The sequence below is a fragment of the Delphinapterus leucas genome, chromosome 15 (assembly GCF_059928025.1).
Source record: "Delphinapterus leucas isolate spDelLeu-1000000601 "Yukka" chromosome 15, BTC_Dleu_Yukka2, whole genome shotgun sequence".
NCBI classification, from domain to species: Eukaryota; Metazoa; Chordata; class Mammalia; order Artiodactyla; family Monodontidae; genus Delphinapterus; species Delphinapterus leucas.
The window spans coordinates 43,331,200-43,355,859 of record NC_143143.1 but is presented as its reverse complement, the minus strand read 5'-3'; the positions used below and the strand labels follow the sequence as shown (position 1 = coordinate 43,355,859).

At 45.6% G+C, this 24,660-nt stretch overlaps 1 protein-coding gene across 2 annotated transcripts in view; it reads left to right on the top strand.

Annotated features, from left to right (window-relative positions):
- NAPB (NSF attachment protein beta) overlaps positions 1–24,660 on the top strand; it is a 40,223-nt gene that overhangs the window by 1,508 nt on the left and 14,055 nt on the right. Inside the window, exons 2-5 of one of the 2 annotated variants that reach the window (XM_022594189.3) lie at positions 15,456–15,535; positions 20,066–20,182; positions 21,724–21,770; positions 21,862–21,939. In XM_022594189.3, the coding sequence (XP_022449897.2) occupies positions 15,456–15,535; positions 20,066–20,182; positions 21,724–21,770; positions 21,862–21,939 (322 nt within the window). Of the gene's footprint in view, positions 1–15,455; positions 15,536–20,065; positions 20,183–21,723; positions 21,771–21,861; positions 24,439–24,660 lie in introns of those variants that run through there. The other variant, XM_089896522.1, reaches the window with a different exon arrangement.

The window sequence follows — 24,660 nt, the reverse complement described above, 5'->3', positions numbered from 1 at the left end:
GAATATGTGAATGATTCAGCTGTTTAGGATGAGAGAGGCAGAAAGTTCGTGGTGGTTTACTCTTTTTCCTTTTGGAAGTGAAAGGTCCTCGGCCAACACCCAGAGCATGTTTTTATTCTGAGAAGGACCGGGGGTCCGTATTTAACTGTTGCATTATTAGACGCAGTTTTATTTTTGTACAAAATCGGTTTGGAATCTGCTAGTCTTGCCACCTTGGTTCTTTTGGTAATACTTTACCGTTGTTGATAATCTCCAGGAAATGCTCATATGCAGGTTTCATGCAGCGCACGTAGTGCAGGGTACAAAGATGCAGAAAGGTAAGGGTTCCTGTCCTCAGAAATCTCTTGGGGCATTTATCCCAGCTGGTTTCTAAATTTCTCATGTGATGTGTGGTCTGCATTGTAGCAGTGAATTATAAATTTGTTCCCCTTTGAAAGTTATGGCAAGACATAAGGAGCACTGCCTAATACTTGATGCTAACACCAAACAATAGCTCCTTTCTCTGGTTGTTCACAAAACAATTACAGTTTATTTATATAAAATTTAATGTCATAGCACTTCACACTGGGAGGTGATCGTAAAGGCACAGCATTTCAAGTCCAGATGTGCTTCCCTGGAAGAGAATCTGTAATTGGCAGAGGAAAAAAGCCGGAGAGCACTTGATGCTTCTCAGGGTCGTGCTCCTTTCTGTGAAGAGGTGTTGCGTTATTGTTTTCGTGAAAGTATGCCAGATCTTGAATCAGTAATCCTTAAGGGATTTTAAAAAGGCCTTTTGTCTTTTTTCTCCTTGGCTTTTGATCACCTGTTTCATTGGCAGGCTGTGCAGGAAGACTTCATCCTCACCATTCATACTCAGTTTGCTTGAAAGTCATTGCATCCTAGGTCTGACCTGGATCCGGCAGCTCAGTTTATTATCCTCGCTTTGGGACCTCGGGCAAGTTCCTTAGCCCCTCTGTGCCTCAGTTTCCTCGGCTATGAAATGAGGGTAAGAGAAGTATATCTCATAGTGAGTGAGGGTTTTGTGAGTATATGCTTGTAAAACATTTAGTCATTGAAGATGGGGATTATGAAATATTAATTAGTGTCTTCATCAAAATTTTCAGGCCCAGTTATTTATCAAGGGAGCAGCCAGACAGATCAAGTGACTTTGCCAGGATTTCAGAGCCAGAGACCTTTTGGACTGTATCATTGGTCTTTTAATGAAATAAAGTATTTGAAAGAGCTTTGCACCATGTAAGGGTTATTTATACTATGGAAGACTGTGTTTTTAGTAATACTTGGCTCCAGAAAAACTTGGGGAAGAGGGTACTCAGAGTTCTGTGAGGTTTAATAGCATTACATAATTCTTTGAAGCCAAAAACCAGGCCTAGTTTCTCTCTCAGTGACAGTGGGAAGACAGACTCTGTATCAGTTTCAGTTGTTCAGAATCTGATGTTACATGTAGCATCACTTGCCCCTGTCATCACCCTTATAAGCTGGGATATATGTTACTCCACCCTACCCCCACCCCCTTAGCCTGAGAATTTTCGCATCTACTTGTTTTCCTTTATTTAAACCACAGTGTAATCTATCTTCATGTCAGGCTCCTTAATTAACAAAACATACCTGCATGAGTATCACCAGTACCACCGAGCCCGTCTGTTTAAGAGCTGACAGTGCTTTCAAGGGGGCACGTGATGCTGTGTGGGGCTGTGGCAGCCGTCGCAAGGTGCTCAGTGTACTTCACTGCAGATGTTCCACACCACGGGCTCATTAACCCAGCTGCAGGTTAAAACCTGTTAGACCTTGGTCCCCTTCACTCAGTGTTGATCCACCACCCACGCTAGTTTTGTGGCAATACTGTATTCTCACTACTGTTCTGTAGCTCTTCCTTTTTTGTTGCTTTCAGTAAAATTAGATGAAAATATGCGTTGTGTATTCCCGAGAAAAAGTCAGTCATGCGTTCTTCTGTGTGTAAGGCACAAGCCTAGGCTTGTCTGCAAGATGTCAGTGTTCCTTCCCCGCGTCCCCCTGCAGGAAAGGAGCTGCTGAGGGATGCAGCCATCACAAGAAGACACTGTCGTGGTGGTCTGTCTTTCTGTTTGGCTGCCAGTTAAACAGTGATGTGTTTTTGTAGTTGTGGAATGAAATTAAAACTTATTCTTTTGCTGACCGAGCTTAGTATAGCAAAATTACCACCGAAAGAGTTGTGTTTTGGTTTCATTTGTTTCCAGAGATGAGCTGTTGAACTTTGTAGTTAATTTCAAATTTTAATTTAGCATCTTAACTACTGGTATGATGGTTAGCTGACCTGGCTCTGACAGCAAGATAGCTTTGCATTTCTCTTGTTATAGGAGACCACACTGGGTACACTGCCCAGCGCACATGGAGAAAGTGGCTTAAGACAGACCGTGGGAAGATGTTCTGGATGGTTAATGCTTCCTTCTCGTGCTCTTGAATGTTCCCCAGTCTCAAAGCTTATAAGGAGCTGTAAATCTGGCAGTGTTGAAGTAAATTTAATGAAAGGCCCTGTAGGGTTATCTTGAAATAACTATAAGTTTATAATTTCTTAGCTAGTTGTAAAAATTGGGAATATTTCTTAAGCATTATAGGCCATTATCAGTATTCTTCACTTAGCTTTATTTTGTCAAAGACTGTGTTTAAGTTTTGCCAAAATATGGTGGGGGCATGTGAAAGCATTTATAAAGTATTTAGGTCTGCCTCAGTTACAGTAGATATTCAAATGCAGATTAAACTTTTAAAAAAAGCATTAAGCTCAGATTTACTCAGAGACAGGTAGTATAGTATAAGAAATATATATGTATATTTACTCTTTATTTCCTATGTAATAAGAAATAGAGGACTTCCCTGGTGGCACAGTGGTGAAGAATCCGCCTGCCAATGCAGGGGACACGGGTTCGAGCCCTGGTCCGGGAAGATCCCACATGCTGCGGAGCAACTAAGCCCATGTGCCACAACTACTGAGCCTGTGCTGTGCTCTAGGGCCCTCAAGTCACAACTACTGAGCCCGCACGCCACAGCTACTGAAGCCCACGCACCTAGAGCCCATGCTCTGCAACAAGAGAAACCACCACAATGAGAAGCCCACACATGCAACGAAGAGTAGCCCCCGCTCGCCGCAATTAGAGAAAGCCTGTGCGCAGCAACAAAGACCCAACACAGCCCAAAAAAAAGAAAAAAATAGAATAACCTATATATTGAATAATTATATATTATATAAGGTATATTATGTATGAACCATGATAATATATACTATTATATGTAAGATGACCAAATATAGATTCTAGTTTACTAGCTTGGTGACCCTGGCCAAGTAAATAATATTCGCAGCTTCTGTTTTTTCGGCTTTTGAATGAATGGGCAGAGGGAAAGAATTTACTTGTCAGAGTTGTAAGGATTGAATGAGGTGTCAGAATGCTTATTAAGCTGCACAGAGCTATATTACTGCTACTTATAATCATTTGGTTTCCTAATTTGAGTGTCAATGTCAAGTTACAGTTTGTATATCAAGTGATAAACTCTCACAAGAATGGCCTTTTTCTGTCTGCATTTTTGCAGTGTTCACCATATATTTTCTCATTCTTGTGAGCCCTGCGAGGTGCAGAGTCCTTTACAAGAAGTAGGGAGGACTGTGGTGGCCTGTGGCTCTAGGATGTAAGGTCCTGGGCCGTCTGCCTTAGTTGGTGGCTTTGGCCCAGCACCTCCCGCAGCACGTGGCTTTGGCAGGCGCGCGTGGACTATGGTGAATGCGGATACGGATGTTGATTTGTTTTCTTGTACACTTTTGTCTAGTTTCAAGAGCAAAGGTAACAAAGAGCAGAGGAGTTCATGTCACTTTCTTCTGTTTTCTTAAATATGTGTTTGTAGTAAATCCATATATGGTAGGAAAATGCAAGGAGTACAGAAGGGTTTCAGTTGAAAAGTAAAATTTTCCCTGAGTCCTCACTCTCCTAAATCTTACTCAGCATAAGTAACCATTTAACTTTCTTTTTGATTCTTTTGATGGTTATTGCCATAAGTCTAAGTAATTTTAGAATACTTCTACTACCAGATTGATTCATTTTAGATAATATTTGTCGACCCTGCCACATAGCTTATGTGGCAGTGCATTTTCTCCTTCACCTCTTAATTTTAGTTAATTCTCAATCTCCAAATATTATCTTTTATATGTAAGTAACATTTAAATTTATAATTCTACTTAAAAATTTTTTCAGCTATTTCCCTATTTCTGTGAGTTACAGAGTGGCCGTGAGTATCATGTCCAAACTGGGATATTTTTGAGTTGCCAAGAAAACGGGTGTAACCTAGGAGTGTCCCCGCAACCAGGACGGAGGATCATCCTAGTTAAAGGCGACTCTATAATCTGTTTTTATGCTTTCACTTTACATTCATTTGATTAGATGATAAAATGGGTAAAACTTCCGTACCTTAAGAATTTTCAGTTAGTGATGCTTGTGAGTGCACAGTAAGGAGACTTTGAAAATAGAATCTCAGAGTGTTAATCACGTCTGTATTTGAATAGAGCTTATCGTAAGTAATGGTAATTTAATTAAAATCTAACAAAATAATAGATCAGTTCTTTCTTGGGTTGAAATATGTTTTCCACCGTAAGGAAGTATCGTCCAATTCGTTTTTTTTTTTCTTTTTCGCATAGGACCGAAAGGGCAACGTTTATTGTGAGGCGCCATACAAGGAGTCCAGGACAGCCAATGCTCAGAAAGCCTGAACTCCTCCATACAGTTCAGCACAGCCTTTTTATTTATTTTTATTTTTGCTCTGTTGGGTCTTCGTTTCTGTGTGAGGGCTTTCTCTAGTTGTGGCAATCGGGGGCCACTCTTCATCGTGGTGCGCGGGCCTCTCACTATCCTGGCCTCTCTTGTTGCGAGGCACAGGCTACAGATGCGCAGGCTCAGTAGTTGTGGCTCACGGGCCTAGTTGCCCTGCGGCATGTGGGATCCTCCCAGACCAGGGCCCGAACCCGTGTCCCCTGCATTAGCAGGCAGATTCTCAACCACTGCGCCACCAGGGAAGCCCCCCAATTCGGTTTTAATGGGTGTTTTCCTTAGGGATTGAATGAGGGCCTTTTCAATAGCTGTCAAGTAAGCGTGACTTTTTTTCTTAGTTATTAGTATATTAACTAATGGATAGCTTCATATTGAACTCTGCTTGCGTCCCTTGAATAACCCCTCTGGATTATAATGTATTATTTTTACTATGGGATTCTGTTTTTAAATATTGTACTTCGAATTCCTTTATTTACAATTCTTTTGTGTATAGTCTTTCTCAGATTGAAGTATTGATGTCACAGGCACGCATGTCACAGGTACTCTCATAAAAAGAATTTGTAAGTTTTTCTTTTTTCCCGTGCTCTGGTCTTTGGATTTTTAAATAGAATCCTCTTACAGTGAAATAATCTTGGGCTTTTTGGTGGGTATTTCTTTGATAACTTTCTCTTTTTTCCCTCTGGAATTTATAATGTTTAAACTTTCTATCTCTGCTGAGCAGTTTTGGTAAATTGTATTTTACAAGGAAATTATTCATTTCATCCAAGTTTTAAAATTTATTTGCAGAGTTGTGCAAAGTAGTCTTTTATGACTTTTAAAATGTTATTGCAGCAGTTTTTTCCCTCTTTTTACTTCTTACTTATGTGTTAGGGCTTGTCCCCGTTTTGTCTTGATTCTTTTTCTTTAAACAACTGATATTTTGACTTATGAGTTTTACTAGTTTCCTGTTTTCTACCTTATTAATTTCTCTTTTGCCTTTAGCACCTTCTTTTGTTTTTTTCCCTTGGCTTTTTTGGGGGGTGAGGGGTGGTATTTAATTCATTATTTCTATTTTATTTCTATTTTATTTATATTAAATATTCATGGATGAATTTTCCTTTAAAACTGTATTACTGTTTTAATTGCATCCCATAGATACTGATATATAGTGTTTTTATTTTAATTTGTTTCATCTTTGACCCAGGAGTTCTTTGAGGGTTTTATACCAGGTAGAAGGGCCTTTTTTGTATCTTATTAATTTCTAGCTTTATTTCATTATGATCAGAGAACGTACTGAGGTTTTCTTTGCCACCTAATGTGTGATTGGTGTTCATGAGTGGTCCATGTGCCCTTAAGAAGCAGTGGGTTTTCTCTTTTCAGAATGTATGACTTGCTAGAGATCCCTGAGATCTGGTTACTGATTATGTTGTCTAGGTCTTTCATGTCTATATTTTTTGTCCACTTCACCTGTTTTGGACTAAAAGGTTATATTAATATCTCCTTTTATGACTGTATTTCTGTCTTCTTGGATCTATTGTAATTTTTTTAATTCTTTTTTTATTGTAACATACACATAACATTTACCATCTTAACCATTTTTAAGTGTAGAGTTCAGTAGTATTAAAGTACATTCATATTGTTGTGCAGCCATCACCACCATCCCATAACTCTTGTCGTCTTGTAAAACTGAAGCTCTATACCCATTAATAACTACCCATTCTCTGCTCCCCCAGCCCCTGGAAACCACCGTATACTTTCTTCATGATTTCAGCTATGCTGACTACTTCATATAAGTGGAATCATACAGTATTTGTGTTTTTGTGATTGGCTTATTTCACCTAGCGTAATGTCCTCAAGATTCATCCATATTGTAGCATATTTCAGAATTTCTTTCCTTTATAAGGCTGAATAATCTGTCGTATGTATATACCACATTTTGCTAATCCATTCATTCACTAATGGACACTAGGGTTGCCTCCACATTTTAGCTATTGTGAATAATGCTGCTATGAACATGATTGTACAAATATCTCTTCAAGACCCTGCTTTTCATTCTCTTGGGTATATACCCCAAAATGAAATTGCTGGATTATATGGTAATTCTACTTTTAATTTTTTGAGGAACTGCTATACTGTTTTTCCACAGTAGCTGTACCATTTTACGTTCCCACCAACAATGCACACAGGTTCTAATTTCTGAACATGCTTGCCAGCATTTGTTGTTTTCTGTTTTGTTTTTTTTTTAAATAATGGCCATTCTAACAGGTGTGAGATGATATCTCATTGTGGCTTTGATTTGCATTTCCCTAATGATTAGTGATGTTGAGCATCTTTTCATATGCCTATTGGCCATTCATATATCTTCTTTGGAGAAATGTCTATTCAAGTCCTTTGCACATTTTTGAATTGGTTAGTTTTTTTTGTTATTGTTGAGTTTTAGGAGTTCTCTTTATATTCTGGATATTAATCCCTTATCAGGTATGTGATTTGCAGGTATTTTCTCCCATTCTGTATGGTGCCTTTTTACTCTGTGAATACTGTCTGTGATGCATAAATTTTTTTAAATTTTCATGAAATGCAATTTGTCTATTTTTCTTTTCTAACCTGTGCCTTTAGTGTCATATCCAAGATATCATTGACAAATCCAGTGTCATGAAGCTTTTGCTGTTTTCTTCTAAGATTTTTTTGTTGTTTTAAGTATCACATTTAGGTCCTTGATCCATTTTGAGTTAATTTTTGTATAAGGTGGTAGGTAAGGGTCCAACTTTATTCTTTTGCAAGTCAGTATCCGGTTTTCACAGCACCGTTTGTTGTAAAGACTGTCTTTTCCCTGTTGAATATTTTGGCACCCTTGTCAAAAATCATTTGCCCATATATGCAAAGATTTATTCATGCATTCTCTATTCTAGTCCATTGGTCTATATGTCTTTTTGTATGCCTGTATCACATAGTTTTGATTACTGTAGCTTTGTAGTAAGTTTTGAAATCAGGAAGTATGAGCCCTCCAGTTTTGTTCTTCCTTCTCAAGATTATTTTGGCCTTTAGGATTCCTGTAATTTCTGCTGTAGGAAGGTGGCTGCCAGGTTTTGGTACATAGATATTCACAATTAATATAATTTCATTTGAATTGTATCTTTAGCATTATGAAGTGAATTTCTTTATTTCATTTGATACTTTTGAGCCCAAATTCTACCTTGTCTGATGCCAGCAATCCCTGCTTTCTTGTTACTTGCATTTGCCTGTTTTACAGCTGTGTTAGGTAAGAGGATTATACCTGATGCCTGTTGCCATGTGGCCTGTGCTGCCTCGCCCCAGGGAGAGGGCACCTCCCCTCCCCGTTGAGTCCAGGCGCAGTGCCAGGCAAGGTGGCCGGGACTGACTTTGAGGTAGGCAGTGAGAGCAGAAGCTGCAGGGGTCATTTGTGCTTCCGTCATGAGAGGAGTACACCCGATGGGGCCGCATTCCAGAACAGAGAGAAGACCCACGGAGAAAGAGCCAGCAGAGTCACAACCAGCACAAGGTAGAGTGAGAGAGAGAGAGAAGCTTTGGGAAGACACGGGGATATTTCTTGTTGCAACAAATCTAACAAACGCAGGTTGACATATTTGGCAAACTCCCGACCAGCTCTTTATCTTGATGCTTTCAGAATAGCTTTATTTTAGTTGTGTCTGTCATATTGAGCACAGAGTTGGGCTTTGTTTGTATAGATTTGTGAGCAAATCTAAAAATCCTCAGCACATTTACATTATTGGTATGACTGGCATATGGTTGATTTTTAATTCTGCCATTTTGTTATATTTGTTATGTACAGCTGACCCTTGAACAACATGGGTTGGAACTGCGTGCGTCCACTTACACGCGGGTTTTTTTCAGTAGTAGGTACTGCGGTGCTGCCCGATCTGTGGAACGCGAGGGTGCGGGCGGGGGACTGCGTGTTTGGAGGGCTGGCTGCACCAGGGTCAGCGCACCGACCCCCCGCACTGTTCAAGGGTCAACCGTATTGTGTTTTATTTGCAGTTTTTCTTCATGTGATCTCTTTTCTTTGCTTTTTATTTAGGAAATTTCGTCATTTTATTTTACTGGCTACCTTTATGCCATGAATCTTTTTTAATGCCCTTCGCTTGGTTTTCTTACTTAGGCATCTAGTACTTTGTCTGCCCTGGAGAAAATCCATTACCTACCTATGTGCCACTCAGAGAGGGTGTCCTACTTACCCCTTTATCCAGGGTGTGTGTGTATCGGAGAGGTTCAGTTATTCTTCCTCCGCTTACAGTGGGGTTATGTCCTCATAAACCCCTCGTAAGTTGAAAATGTATTTAATACCCCTAACCTACCGAACGTGATAGCTTAGCCTGGCCTTCCTTAAACATGCTCAGAACACTTCCATTAGCCTACAGTTGGGCAAAACAATCTAGCACAAAGCCTATTTTATAATAGTGTTGAATGTCTCTTGCTCTTCATTGAATAGGTACTGCAAGTGAAAAGCAGAGTGGGCATCTGGGTCCAGAATGGTTGTGAGTGTGTCGGTGATCACATGGCTGACTGCGAGCGCAGCTGGTGTCCCTGCCAGACCCATCACAAGAGAGGGTCTGCTGCATATCCCTAACTTGGGGAAGGATCAAAATTGGAAGCCTGGTTTCTCCTGAACGCTCCGCCTTCTATCAGTACGTTAGTGCGGCTTCTTTGATGACTAGGGTCATGGGGGTGGGTTGGGGCTTGCTGCCACTCCAGTTCTGCCTCCTCCCGTTTCCTAAGACCCTGAGTTTATTTCCACCTCCACTTTCTTTCCCTTCACTGCCAAGCCTCCTCTCCCCCTCCCTCCTGCAGAAGCACGTCTTCTGGAGTCTGCCGCCTCTAGCCAGGCCACCCTTCCAGCCCCCCAGGTGCTCCAGGTCTCATACCTGCCTCCTTGACCCCACTCTGCGGCCCCTCCTTGCTGGGGTCTTGTCTGTGAGCTGCTGTTGCTGGGACCCTGCCGCACCCCGTCTTGTGTCCAGGCATCCCCTCCTGATTTCTAGCAGGGGCTGTGTCCCTGGCTCTGCTAGTTCAGGGTCTTTATTTAAATGAAGTCTTGTTGAATTCTGTCTGCTACTTTTGCCGTGAGTGTATTACCGGTGGTTGTATCTGCTCCTTGTTGATCTGTGTGGTTCTCGAGGATGTGAGGACGCACTTGTATTTAGGCAGCCATCGTTGTCCTATGGGAATCGCAAGTCTGAAAGATTAAGTTCAGTTTAAAACTTGAATTTTTATAAAGATTGAAATTAAATATAAAAACTTCTCTTGGCAAGTCATGTTGTGTGTGTCATTTCTGAGTTTATCCAGTAATTCCTATTTTTGGCTTCTTTGTAATATTTAAGAATCTTGGTTTGTTTTACTAAAAGGTCCAATCTATACATATCTCTCCTCTTCAAGAGAGGTGACTCCCCATGTCAAGTCAAGGCATTGGGACTATTACAAATAAAGTCCAAGTAGCTTTCTTTGCTGCACCTGTTCTTATAACTTTATTTCAGCAAGTTATGCTTAAATGCAGATACTTTTGTCAGACAGTCTTTATATGTCTCAGATTGTTTCCTGTGTCTGAGAATCTGTGATTATTTTTTCTTACATAAATGGAAATAAAGTGAGATGTTCTCAGAAGTTGGAATCCCAGGGTCCAGGGCAAAGCACTGAGGCCACCTGTCAAGTATGAGGCCCCTGCTTGTCTCCTGCTAGCTGCTCTGGGGGCGGTGCTCTGGGCCTTGGAGCTGTGTCTGCTCTTGGGGGCCGGGGAGGGAGGGGAGCAGATAGATGCCTACGTTTGTTGGTAGGCAGTCCGACTCCAAAGCCTGCGTGCTTGCACTACCCCTCCTGTTACTGGTTTGTGAAAAAGCAGAGGACTTCAGTCAAGCAGTTACAGGCATTTGGTATAAGAATTCAAATGAGCACTAAGAAGAGTATCTCCCTGGGGCCTCTGCATTCCACCTGCTACAGGCGCTCTGCTTTGTCATCAGGTGGAGGAAGCTGGACTGTTTACAGACATATTAAACCCAGAACTAAAATACCCTGAAAGGGTTAAGTTTATCTAGGAAAACTCCCAAGTTTTAGAATCTGTGGAGATTACAGATATAAAGTATCAGATGAAAGTAAATTGCTTGTTGGAGGGTAAAAAGTAGAATAAATAGTTGTATATGGCTGTGATGTTGTGATATATGAAATATGTATATTTGCTCTCCACCCTGGGTTCCTGGCACGGAGCTGGTAAAGGCTTGTAAGACCCTGAGTGGTGAGGGTGAGAGGGGCGTGTTGTTATTCGTAATAAGCCCCTTTCAACCCTACCTGGGTTATGCTAATGAGGTGACTCAGGTGGGTCCTGATGGCTTCGGGACAGGGGCTGGTTGTCAGAGGAAGCAGCCATTGATTAGAGGGCTGGAACTTTCAGTCCCACCCCCAGGGGATTGAGTCAGCCACCAGGGTAGTCAGTCCCTCTGCCATGAGCCTTGTACAAACCCTACACGATGGGGCTCAGAGAGCTTCCGGGTTGGAGACACATGGAGGTGCTGCTCCCAGGGAGAGGATGTTCCTGGGGGGAGTGGGGCTCCCCGGGAGAGGGGGGCTCCCGGAGAGAGGGGGGCTCCGGGTGCCCTCCTGACACGCCTGCCCTGTGCCTCTCTCCCGTTTTGCTGTTTCTCAGCTGTGTCCTTGATAAGAAACCAGTGATAGGAATGTGTTTCTCTGAGTTCTGTGAATCCTTCCAGCAAATTATCGAATTTGAGGAGGAGGTTGTGGGAACCCCTGATTTGTAGCCGGTCAGTCAGAAGAACAGGGGACCCAGCACTTGCAACGGGCATCTGAAGTGCAGGTGCTCAACGCGCACTTCAGGACATCCCGCTGGTGGCCGCAGGGAATTGGAGAGTTGCTTAGCATAGAAAACCCACGTTTGGTGTCAGAAGTGTTGTGAATAGAGAAACTGTTTCCTTTAATGATAGAGGTATTTTAAAGAGACTTTGAATTTTTCACTTCTTTTCGGGATGCTTTCTGTATTTACTTGTTTTGAGGGACCCGTGGGAGAACTTGCAAATCTGTGATGTGGGCTGTTTCTTCCATGCAGACGCTGGGTCTTCAGCCTCGTGATTGAGGCCTGTGAGCCAGGCCCTGTGCTGGACCCTGTCCCGGCATCGGCCTGGTGGCTGGAGTGGTGTCACTGGTGAACGAGGAGGAGGAGCCCCTCCCAGCCCTGGGAAACTCAAAGTGATCCCTGTGTTCAGTCTTCCACAAGGTTTCACAGCCCTTCAGGGCGTTCTGATGATGAAGCCGAATTTTGTCTCTAGTCCTGCTTTGGCATCATCACAGCTCTGTGATTGTCACGCGGTAGGACACTTCTGAGCCAGATCTCGTGGGTTAAGAGCAGCGTTCTTTCCGCCTCAGCAGTTGCCCCACTTCTCTGGGGCATATCTCTTGGTGTGTGTCGTTGGTCCCCACGGCTCTTGATTTGGTGTCTCTGGCCCCCACCTGCGCACGTGCTCAGCTGCAGTTTCCCGCTGCTCCCAGATAGCTCTCGCTCATCACGAGGAAAATGCAAGACTTCCGCCGAGTGGAGGATTAATAGGCTGGTCTGCGTGTAGATGTCACCGGAGCTCTTCGGAATAATGGGCTGTGATTTTTCCCAGGCTAATTTTTTTTCCTCCTAAACATTGAAATGAGAACAGGTGGGGGCTGGGGAAGGTAGTTAAGAGAGGCAGGGGCTTGCAGGCAGGCTCGGGCCCAGCTCCTCTGCTCCTGGGGGCTGGGGGAGGCGTGTGACTCTCACCCCATCTCCTTGGAACCTGGGGTGGGGATGTTAGACACTCTCAGACTTCTCCAGCACTGAAGTTAAATACTCTTCTTGGCATTCTGACCTCCTCCTGGGTAAGGACTTTGTTTTCTTAGTGATTTCTGGCAGGTCAGTGCCATGTACTGTACTATATCACTTTATAATGTAGACTCCCTCAATGAAACTTGTTTCTGTTTTTGAGGATCTACCTCACTTATAGGGGCTCTGCGTAATGATCAGTTGAATTATTTGAATGTGAATTCTGAATATCTGTCCTTAAAACTTATAAAAATCAGCGTTCATGGGTGTAGAACACAGTAGGCATTTGGAGTGACTTAAAAGTGTATTTTTTTCATGAATTCTTTAAGTTATGTCTGTTTATGACACATGAGTTCTCTGGTGCTTTTAACATGAGAAATTTTCTGGCAATTCTGTTTTAGGAGAGGTGAGGCAGGGTTCATTCATTATTTTTATAAACATCACTGAACCTGTTATCAGGTGTCAGCTCCACCACTGACCTTGGCTGGATGACCTTGGGCAAGCCATTGACCTCCAGGTACAGTTTTCTCTTCTGTAACGTGGAGATCTTTTGTGGTCGTTGTAATAATGAAGATGACGTAAGGCATGTGGAAATATGCAGCATAAAACCTAGCATAATGTAGGTGGTCTATTATTCCTAGCTGAACCTGCTTCTGAAAATAATAGGATAAAGTATATTTTAATTAAGCTAGTTTTATTTGGAAACCTTTAATAAGAATTGCACTGGACTTCCCTGGTGGCATAGTGGTTAAGAATCCGCCTGCCAGTGCAGGGGACACGGGTTCGAGCCCTGGTCCGGGAAGATCCCACGTGCTGCGGAGCAACTAAGCCCATGAGCCACAACTACTGAGCCTGCGCCCTAGAGCCCGTGAGCCACAACTACTGCTCCCACGTGCCACAACTACTGCAGCCCACGCGCCTAGAGCCCGTGCTCTGCAACAAGAGAAGCCACCGCAATGAGAAGCCCGTGCACCACAACGAAGAGTAGCCCCTGCTCACCACAACTAGAGAAAGCCTGCCAGTAGCAATGAAGACCCAACGCAGCCAAAAATAAATTTAAAAAAAAAAGAATGATTGCACTGTAATTACAGTTCAAGATTCCTGGTACATGTTAGAAAAATAAGACACAGAAAGTGGCAAGCCTTTGTTAGCTCCAAGGAGCTGTGGCTAAGATTGAAAGCTTTCTCAAGTTGGGAATTTTCCATTGGGATAATTAGCTTTTCTTTTTTCTTTTTTTTTTTTAAATGTAGCTCTGAAGTAGAGAAAAAGAAACATGAAGGTGTGAGTGAGAGAAGGCTTTGCCTATTCTGACGCTTCATTTTTGGTGTGGTTTGTTGCCATCCTATCATTGGCTGTGTGACATAGCTTCCAAAGGGGTTTTTTTTTTAGAGGGGAGAGGAGCAGCTTTATTGAGATGTAATTCACATACCATACAATTCACCTGTTTAAAGTGTCCAGTTGAGTAGTTTTAAGCATATTCACCGAGTTTTGCAACTGTCACAGCAAGCAGTTTTAGAACATTTGCATCACCCCAGAGAGAAACTCCGTGCCCTCCCCCCTCATTTTTCTCTAGCACTTCCAGCTCTAGGCAACCACCAGTCTGCTTTCTGTCTTTGTAGACCGGCCTGTTGTAGACCTTTCATGTGAGTGGTGTGCTCCTCTGGGACTGGCTCTTCACTGCACATTATGTTTTTTGAAGGCTCGTCTACGTTGTAGTAGGATCAGTACTTCATTCCTTTTTATTGTCTGATCTCCTCCATTGTGTGTGTACCTCCTTTATCATGTGATGGACGTTTGGGTGGTTTCCATTTTTGCCTGTCATGAATAACGCTGCTGTGAACATTTGTGTACAAGTTTTTGTGTGGACTAATGTTTTCATTTCTCTTGGGTATGTACCTAGGAGTAGGATTTCTAGGTCATATAGTAACTATGTTTAACCTTTTGAGCAGCTGCCAAACTGCTATCCAAAGTGGCTTTTTATACAATTTGCCACCTGTACCGGCAGCATATGAGGGTTCCAGTTCCCGCACATCCTCCCTGACGTTTGTTAGATCTTTTGATCCTAGCCAGCCTAGTGGGAGTGAAGTGATACCTCGTTTGTGGTTTGATTTGCATTTCTCTGATGGCTAATGATGTTGAGTATCATTCATTCATTCATTCATATTTTTGGCTGCGTTGAGTCTTCGTTGCCATGTGCAGGCTTTCTCTAGTTGCGGCAAGCAGGGGCTACTCTTTGTTGTGGTGCACAGGCTTCTCATTGCGGTGGCTTGTCTTGTTGTGGAGCGTGGGCTCTGGAGCGCAGGCTCAGTAGTTGTGGCGCACGGGCTTAGTTGTTCTGCGGCATGTGGGATCTTCCCGGACCAGGGCTCGAGCCTGTGTCCCCTGCATCGGCAGGCGGATTCTTAACCACTGGGCCACCAGGGAAGCCCTGGGTTTTGTTTTTACTTTTAAGTCTGAATAAACATAGTGCTGAAATCTTGGATGTTAAAAGTGTCAAGATGTCTTTATCCTAATTTCCTTTGAAAAATATACTTCTCATTTCTCAGAATGAGTAAAACTTCAGTTTTCAAGCATGGAAAAGACTCTGGTTGAGGGTGTAAGCCCTGAGTCCTGCCACATCTGTATTTGAGTCTCAGTTCTGTGGCATCCTTGCTGTGTGGCTACTTTCTTATGCTTCAGTTTCCTCATCTGGACAACAGGGATAATTAGAGTAACTCCTTTGAACAGCTGTTAAGGTTCTCTAATGCTGGTCTGGCATATAGTAAGTGCTCATTAAATGTTTATTGTTTGAGGGAGGAGGGGAGGATTAGGGATGTGGATGGTTGTTATAGTAAAACTTAACCTCACTTTTTAATTTTTCTCAGAGGAAACACAAGAATAGAAGAAGCTTGTGAAATGTATACCAGAGCTGCAAATATGTTCAAGATGGCTAAGAATTGGAGTGGTATGTATAAAGTTTTTGTTTGTTTGCTTTTTAGGCAAATAACTTTAAAATCACTTTGAAGGAGGAAATGACTGTCTGCCTTCCCCTTAGAAAAACTGCTGGCTGTGGACCAGGAGAGGGGGGGCCTTGATCCAAGGGAACAAAGCTTGAAATCCTGGCTGAAGTTTAAGCATAGAGGCCGTGTCTGTTTTAGTGTCTGTAAACCCTTTCATACAGTGGGCATGTGGTGATTAAAAAGACTTAAAGTTACTTGGATTTAAGAATAGTAATCTTTGCTTCTCGTTAATGCGCTGAAATAAATTCAGTACCGCAAGGAATGAAAGTTGTAGTAAAACTTATTGAAAACAAGTAGGATAAACAGGAGAGTCTGCTTTTGTTTACCTAAACCTTGGTGGAGAATTTCTAACCATTTCTTACTCTGATAACTGGTTGTAATCCACTGAGAAATGCAGCAGTGGGAGGTGTTATTTCTGTAAACCCTGACAGACTCGTCCGTTTCTAACATAATGCTTTCTACTGGGGGAAATTACACAAAATAAAATCAGAATTCTTTTCGTTGTTCTGAGAGGGGATGGCTTTTTCTAACACTGGTTTGAGAAACAAATTTATCCTCTACCCCTGGAGAAAGAAGTTCTGTGTTGGGGTTTTTCTGTAGTGCAGGTGGAGACAGCCTTTGACAGGGCAGGACATGGGTCTCCAGCCCCCTCGCACCTGCAGATGACCTGAGGCGGTGTCTTGCCCTCTCTAAGTGTGTCTCCCCGTGTGCTTTCCCAGCTTGATCGAGATGTCAGTGACACATCGCATCACGTAAGCGTGAGGTGTGTGGTGTGACGATTTTCCCCCTTGCTTCTAAGGCTGACACTTGAAAATCATTTCAGTGAAGAAAATGCTGTTGAACTGGATGACCGTAAAAGGTCTTTTCTGGCTGTAAAATTCTTTTTATAGGTTTAGTTGTAGGTTAAAAAGGTATGTTCTATTTCCGAAGTGCATTTATACCTGAATTATAATGTATTTTAAAATGGAGGAGAAAAGACTATTAGCATTCACATCTTTTGTTTGGTTCAGGTCCTGTAATCATATGTAAAAAGTGAACTTATCTAAAAAGACCCTTTCTTTATTTGGTGACCAGATGTTCTAAACTTTGGAAATGCCTTTCAGCAGGGCATTACCGGTTATGTAACCGAGGGGGACGTGTGTGCACTCCCCACCCTGACCCCAGTGATCTCTTGCCTGGACTGTTACCTCCCTGCTTCTTTACTTTCCTAGTGTGTTTTAATGAAGAAAACAAAGTAATCCCGTTAAATCTTAAGTCAGGTCATGTTATTTCACATCAGAACTACAGTCCTTCACGGTGCCCTTCAGGATCTCCTCGATCTCCCATCCCCTCCCGACTCTGGACACTTCTCCTGCCCACCCACTCCTTCCCCGGCTCTTTCCTCTGAGCCTCTGACTGTGCCGTGCCGTCCCTCTGGCACTCTCTTCCCTACAGTAGGGCATGGCCAGTCCCTGTTTTTTCCAGGTCCTTCTACAAATGTCATCGTCGTCTTAGGTCTTTCCTGGCCGTCACTTTTAAAGATAGCAGTCCTCTCTTCTGGGAAGCCCCGCTCCCTTTTCTCCAATGCCCTTACCACCATCTAGCAAAAATAAATGAAGTACATTTGTTCATTTGTATTGTCTGTGCTTTTATTATGTGCTGTCCCTCACTAGAACATAAACCTTAGAAAGCCAAGGTGTTTCTGGGCTTTATCTCTGCTCTACCTACAGGCCCTGGACCAGTATGTGCAACACGATAGATACTCAGCATATTTGTGTAGTGAATTAATAAGCATTAGGTTCTTTGAATTTGGGATTAACAGATACACACCACTATACATAAAATAGATAAACAACAAGGACCTATTGTATAGCACAGGAAACTATACTCAATCTTTTGTAATAACCTATAATGGAAAAGAATCTGAAAATGAATAGATATATATATATAACTGAAACACTTTGCTGTACACCTGAAACTAACACAGCATTGTAAATCAACTCTAGTTCAATTTTAAAAATGGTTAAAAAATGAAATAAACTGAAAAAAAATCAGGTTCTTTGAAATTACTTCCATGTCCTAGTGGTTGGTGATCATGACACCACTGCATTTGTTTATAGTTTTAGAAGTTCTTTTATAAAGTAATTCATCTGCTACTCCAATTTTGAGAGGTCATCCTGGCAGGTATTAGATGTTTACAGTTGAGGAAACTGGGCCTGAGAAAGTGTGTAACTTTGTCTTTGAAGGAGCATGTATTAAACCACTTCCAAGTTTGGAGAGACGGAGCTGGCATTTTTAGCGGTGGTTGGAATGAGTGCTCAGACTGAAAAAGTGAGCCAGCACCTAGTTTTGGAAGGTGGGAGTGTGAAATTGTAAAATCAAAGCTCTTAATATTGTCTGGGGAGGACTTCCCTGGTGGCGCAGTGGTTAAGAATGCTCCTGCCAGTGCAGGGGACACGGATTCGAGCCCTGGTCCAGGAAGATCCCACATGCCACGGAGCAACTAAGCCCGTGCGCCACAACTCCTGAGCCTGCGTGCCACAGCTGCTGAAGCTTACATGCCTAGAGCCCGTGCTCCACAACAAAGAGAAGCCACCACAATGAGAAGCCCACGCACCACAACGAAGAGTAGCCCCTGCTCACCGCAACTAGAGAAAAGCCTGCGCGCAGCAACAAAGACCCAACGCAGCCAAAAAAATCAATCAGACAATTTATTAAAAGAAAGAAGATCATCCGGGGAAGTGGAGCCAACACGGCAGAGCCTGGATGCCATGCTGTTACCCTCAGCCAGGGAAGGATGGACCACAATTGGTTCTGGGACGGCCAGCACAAATAAACTGTCAAAAACTAAATTATTGGTGGGAGAGGGAGGATTTGGTTGTAAAAGAAATGATGACACTTAAACACAGCAAAGCACAGGTGTTCTCTAAGGACATTTACGTGTGATAATGACAATGGCCAACATGCGTGCAAGTGCCTGGGGCCAGGCTGTTCTGAGCGTTTTGCCTAGAAGGTCCAAGTGATGGCTACACGCTTCTGAGGCCAAGCCCATCAGAGCCACTCTTTGGCCGCTACGTTCCTGAACTGCCACCGGGAAGTTCACAGCTGCCCGTAGGACCTGGGTGCCTGCCCACCACCCTGGCAGTGGCTTGGCCCCTCCTCTGGGCCTCTGGGTTCACGGTCCACCAAGGTAGGGGTCAAGGCCTGGCGGGCAGGCTTCTGCAGTCCCAGCTCCAGCCGCAGGCCAGTGTCTGCTTGGACTGGCAGGGCCCAGGCCACGCTGGTGGGTAAATATTTTCAGAAGTGCCTGGGCACTCTTTTGTCTTGCACAGAGCAAGAATTGAATCTGGGCAGGCTGGTTCAGGGGTTTGTGCTGCCTCTTCTCCCTCAGGTGGAGATCCAGAGACCGCAGTGGGAATTATGTAGTTTCCTCTGGAAGTGTGGTTGGGACACGGAGAGCCACTGAAGCTTCAGTGGAATTGACTGTTCTGTTTCTGAAAAGAAATGTAAAGTAAATGTTTAATACCATCAGGGTTCTTAGGCGTCTGTCACTATTTTTTATACTTTTCTGAATGTCTTTGAAACATTTATGACTGAAAATTTTTTTTAAGTACCAGGAGGTTTTGTGATACTCTTGGTCGTGCCTTTCCTAATGGGGCGAGCTCTCCCTCCGTCCCTGCTGGTCCTGACTTCCGACTCCAGACCCTCATCAGCCACCCCCAGTCCTGGTTCTCCCCTGCGCTTGAGGACCTAGTGGTGAATTGGGTTCATCCTCGTCCAGGCCCCATGCTGACCTTCACAGCCTCCTGGGTGGGCCTGACCTCCTCCGCCCCAGCCCGGTCCTTCCTCCTTCGTTCCTCCATTTCAGCCCCACCAGAAGCCACATTTCCTGATCCAGAACCTTCTCTGGAAAAGCTGAGTGCATGAACCTCTCACGCTGTGCCCCCGGACAGCACCCGTGTGACTGCGGGGAAGTGTGCCAGTTCCACACCAAGTGGGACATGCACAGTTCAACCCCATGGGTCTCTGTCAGACTTTGTCATAAACTTAGGAAAGAGCTTTGACTTTAGAAATTGTGGGCCTCATCTTCACTCCTTGAGAGTCTGCTCTGGGAGCCTTTGTCGCTGTTTCTCCGGTGATGCCAGATGAGCCAGTGGACACAGAGAGATGGGTGGTGCTCATCCTCGCCTGCGGACCCTCCTGGCCTCACGCCTCTGCGGAGACGCCCTGTTGGTGCGGGGCCTGTGCCGGGGACAGAGCTGAACACCCGCCGCCGGGCGGTCAGTGTGGAAGGAGGCCTGGGGCTGAGAGGAGCCCTTGTTGCTGTCCCCCTGGGTCCTGGGCGTCTTCGTGGCCACCCAAGGTGCACTGGGTCACAGGCACGTGTGCTGCTGTCAGGGATGGGGCCTTCCCCAGGCGGGCATGGGCCGGGCTCCTGGAGCAGGGCCGCTCTGCAGGGTGCTTGCTCCTCTGACTGAGTCATTTGTCTTCTTCAGCTGCAGGAAATGCGTTTTGTCAGGCAGCCAAGCTCCATATGCAGCTGCAGAGCAAACACGACTCCGCCACCAGCTTTGTGGATGCTGGGAACGCCTACAAGAAGGCAGACCCCCAAGGTGAGCCGCGCTCTGTCCCGTGCCCCCCGGACCTCACGCAGGTTGTGCTGCTAGAGCGAGATGCTCGTGCTTCAGGACGGTGGAGATTTGGGGATTTTTAACTGCAATCAGCTGAAGCTTTTATGAGGAGAAAATCTATTAAATTTATCCAGCTTAGTGCTCAACACCATTTTCTTGAACTCCATTGTGGAGTTGCATTATGGACAGTTTTTTGGAAATTAGCGTTAATTTTATCTAAGTCTTACCTTAATTGTGTGAGTGTGTACATCGCTCACTAAAGGAAACGAGTGTTCCCTCGCTCCCGAATAGTGTGTGTGGAGATCCAGTTAATGGGAGGCCGTAAAATCCTATAGTTGAAAACAGCTTATTCACACAGCATTCATGTGACTTCTTTAAAAAGTGTTTTTCAAACACTTTAGGTTTTGAGGAAAGAATGATCTTGGGTATTTGAAGAGGTGAAGTTTTGCAGACGTTCTTTCTTTTTGAGTTAGAGGAGTGCACACTTAGCGATTGAAGGCCTCATCTCCTCCCTCCACACGTGCACTGGTGGCTGTGGAACCTCCCTCCTTGTTTCAGCAGCCCGTTTTAACACAGAAATCCCAGCTCTTGTGAATATATCACACTGAAACAAGCTATTTCAAGGGCTGTGGTATAAGGATTAGCCACAGTTTATTTTCTAAAGGGGAAAAACTGGGCACAGCCTAAGTGCACAGTAGAATCACCTCACATCAGTATTTCAGAGTGTGTTGCAGGCACTGAACCCCTGGCTTCAGGGTGTCTCACTGACCTGGGAAATGTTCTCACGGCAGCTGAGGAACCATGGAGAGCCGAAATCTGAAATTCACAATACGTCAGTGCTCATAGAAATGCATCCAGAAAACACAGGGAGGAAAAGTGCATCAAATTCCTAGCTGGGGGTTTGAGCGGGTTTTGTGGGTAGCTTTTCTATTTTTCTGTATTTTTAACGGCATAACAATCCACATTTCTTATGCAGCTTAGGGGGAAATTGCTTTTATTTTCACTAATCTACTTATCTTTCTGATCCTTCGGTCAGGCCTCTTTGCTCTGCTGCCTCTTTAGAGCAAAAGCAGTAAACTTGGAGCCGCCGACCGCTTGCCAGCGTTGTAAACGCCACCGTGTGGTGGGGAGCTGTCGGCTCACTGTTTCAGAAAATGAGTGTCATTAGCACTCTCGTTTATTAGATTTTTTCTTCCTGTTGGTATTTGTTAGTACACCGAAAGTTAGTGTCTTTTAACACTGTACAAAAAGTACTGTCTTTCAAAATTAATACATACACGTGATACCAGCGAGGAGTGCGCTGCACTTAAGGTTTTAGTGGATAGATTGACAGGTGTTGATGACACTTCCGTGGACAGGTTCCGCGAGGGGCTGGACGTGTGTTTGCTTTTTGCCAACCACCCTGCCCCCGCCCCGCCCCAGCGGGGCCCCTTAGCCGTGTAGAAGCAGCCAGGAAGACAGGCTCAGCGAACCCTCTGACTGAATGGATTTTTCATTGTCTTTCTTGAATGCCTTCGCTTCAGAGGCTATCAACTGCTTAAATGCAGCCATCGACATTTACACAGACATGGTAAGACATGCCTTGCTTGAGCGGCCGTGGGGTGGAACCCTCGAGATAGCTCACAGTTAACCGGGATGTGACTGCTTTGTTTCCTCCCCAGGGAAGGTTCACGATCGCGGCCAAGCACCACATCACCATCGCGGAGATCTACGAGACGGAGCTGGTGGACATCGAGAAGGTGTGTGGACAGGGGAGGCGGCGGGCAGGGACCCCAGGCGCCACTGCAGTGGGCTCGTGAGGGCAGAGGGATGCGCGCGCAGACAGGGTCATGTGGAGACCTCGGGCTGGGGTGGGAGGGAGAGCCCTGCCAGCTCCCCAGGCTGCCTCCCTCCAACTGGGGACGGCGTTGATGTAAAACCGAGCGCCGTGGGAAGCAGGCGCAAGTCAGGGAGGAGCGGCTTGCACTGTCTGGGGCGGACGCTGAGCTCTCAGAGGTCACCCTTCACCCCGTGCCTGCTGCTCGCGCTGGACCGTTGTCACTCTTGTCTCTCTTCCTCTCCTGTTTCACCTCTTCCCTCGGCCTCTGGAGCACGGCCCCCGCTTGGTTCTCTGCCCCCCACCCTTGGCAGGTTCCTCCTCTCCCCTTGGGGCTGGGCCCTCGTCCGCTCTCACTGTGCTTGCTCCCGTGCTCCTGTCTGTGCTCACGCAGCATCCCAGCTTGAAGTGTCCCGTGTATGCTGGCAACTCGCCATCCTCGTTTGCAGGAGATCAGGTTGTTTCTCCGCTGTTTCCAACCTTGCAGGTGGCCTCCTGCGCCCCACGGATTGGCCCCTCACCCAGCACCTTTCAGGCTCCCCTCTTCCTCGTCCCCCCTTGCTCTCCTGCTTCCCCTGCAGCAGCCACCCTGACCTCTGCTGACCCTCGCAAGCAGGGTCTTTGCGCTGCTTGTCCCTTTGCCCTGAGCTTTTCTCCCACATGTCAGTTGTCCTTCAGAGCTTTGCTCATTTGTAACTGTGATGAGAAGTATCACAGCCACCTAGTTAAAACTGGGACCTCAGCCCTCACGGGGACACACCCAGATGCCCTCCCACCTCAGTGGCCCCCTTACAGGCGCTCTGATGGCCTGCTCACCATCCCTGTGTTGCCGTCTCCCTCCACTGGAGTGGGTGCCCCACGTCAGCCCGAACCTTCCTGTGGTTTACTGGTGTGTCCGAGAGCCCAGGCTCTGATGAGTGAGCAGAGGATGCCCTCACTGTCACGCTGCACCCGCCAGAGCAGACGGAGTCTCAGGCGGGGAGGCCCTCTCGGTACTGCAGTCAGACAGGCCTTGTTAACGTCGCCCTTTGACTTCATGCTGACGCCCCTTGTGGTCACGCAGCTCAGAACTCTCTGGCTCGTTTCATGGACTTGACTTTCAGCCGTTTTTGTCATACTGTGCCATGCTCTGCTGAGGCTGCCCTTAGACCTTGACTACATCAGGGCAGTACGCCCCGTCTCTGCGGGGAGCTTTTCTGCAGACCCAGGAGGAGGTGATGAGCCCGAGACCTGAGCCCTCCTTTGCCCCCGGGCGCAGGGTCGGTGGCAGAGCAGGAGGAGCCGAGTCCGGGTGGCTGGGGTGGCTCCACATCTGTACTGAGCTGAACCACCTTGCGGGGATGAGCGCCGCTGGGCAGAGCGTTTCTCCAGCCGAGGCCGCTGCGTCCGCTCCTGTCCTCGGTGGTCAGTCCTCTGTCTTCCGGGGTGGTCTTGGGCAGCCTCTTTACGACATGCATCTCCAGAAGATTCAGGGCGGATAAACGACCAGTGGCGAGCTCTTGTTTTCCTTCTTCTTGAACAAAGTTGACAGTTTGTCACGCACAGGAGCTTCTGCAGCCTGTCGCCCGCGGTGTTCCTGCCATTCTGCAGGGTGCCCGTGGGCAGCACCTCCTGGCGCTTACGTGGGGCCTGTCACGGTGCGTCCTAAGAACCACATCACTCAGCACATGCGTGGGGCTCAGCCCGTCTTGCTCCCTCATGTTGGGCTCCTGTGTCTAGAAACGTCCTCACCCTCGCCTCCCTGGCGGGACTCTCCAGGCTGTGTTGGTGGTGCATGATGTTTCTTTGAAAAATCAGTTACACTGAGGCATCTTATGTCTGATTCATTGTGTTTCTTCCCTGTTTAATGTGGCCACAATGTGTCCCCTGGTTCACTCAGATTTTAGCTGGTGAACAAGGAAACGTGAAGTTCCATAAACTCACGATACTCCTTTGACTTCCAAGTAAAACATTAGTATAATAATAATCAGTAATATTCAGTGACCCAGAGGAGCTCTGACTCGTGTCCGTCTCAGCCCCTGGAGAACGTGATTTCGTGTTGTCTGTTACAGTGTAGGGTAAGTGTCTATGGCAGGTTCTCAGGGCGTAGGTTCTGAAAGAATGATCCCATCTGAAGGCTGTTTAAGGCTGTTTCACCTACAAAGTGGACCCTTGAGCTTGACCCTCAGCTGTTGCGTTTGCCTTAAGACTCCGCTGGTGAGCGCAGTCCTAGAGTCCAGTCTCTGCCTTCAGGGCCCAGTGTTCTCCAGCACCGTGACGCCTACCAGACTCGCCAAGGAGGAGTACTGTGATTCCTTTGGCACGCTATCCAAATTACAGGATAATAACTGCTTTTTGTGTCTGGATTTATTGTTACATGTGCTGTTGTTATTGGCGGCTGTGTTCTACTTTTTTTTTTTTTTTTTTTGCGGTACACGGGCCTCTCACTGTTGTGGCCTCTCCTGTTGCGGAGCACAGGCTCCGGACGCGCAGGCTCAGCGGCCATGGCTCACGGGCCCAGCCGCTCCGCGGCATGTGGGATCTTCCTGGACCGGGGCACGAACCCGTGTCCCCTGCATCGGCAGGCGGACTCTCAACCACTGCGCCACCAGGGAAGCTCTCTACTTTTGATACTTATTATCATCCTTGAAATTGTAAGATACTC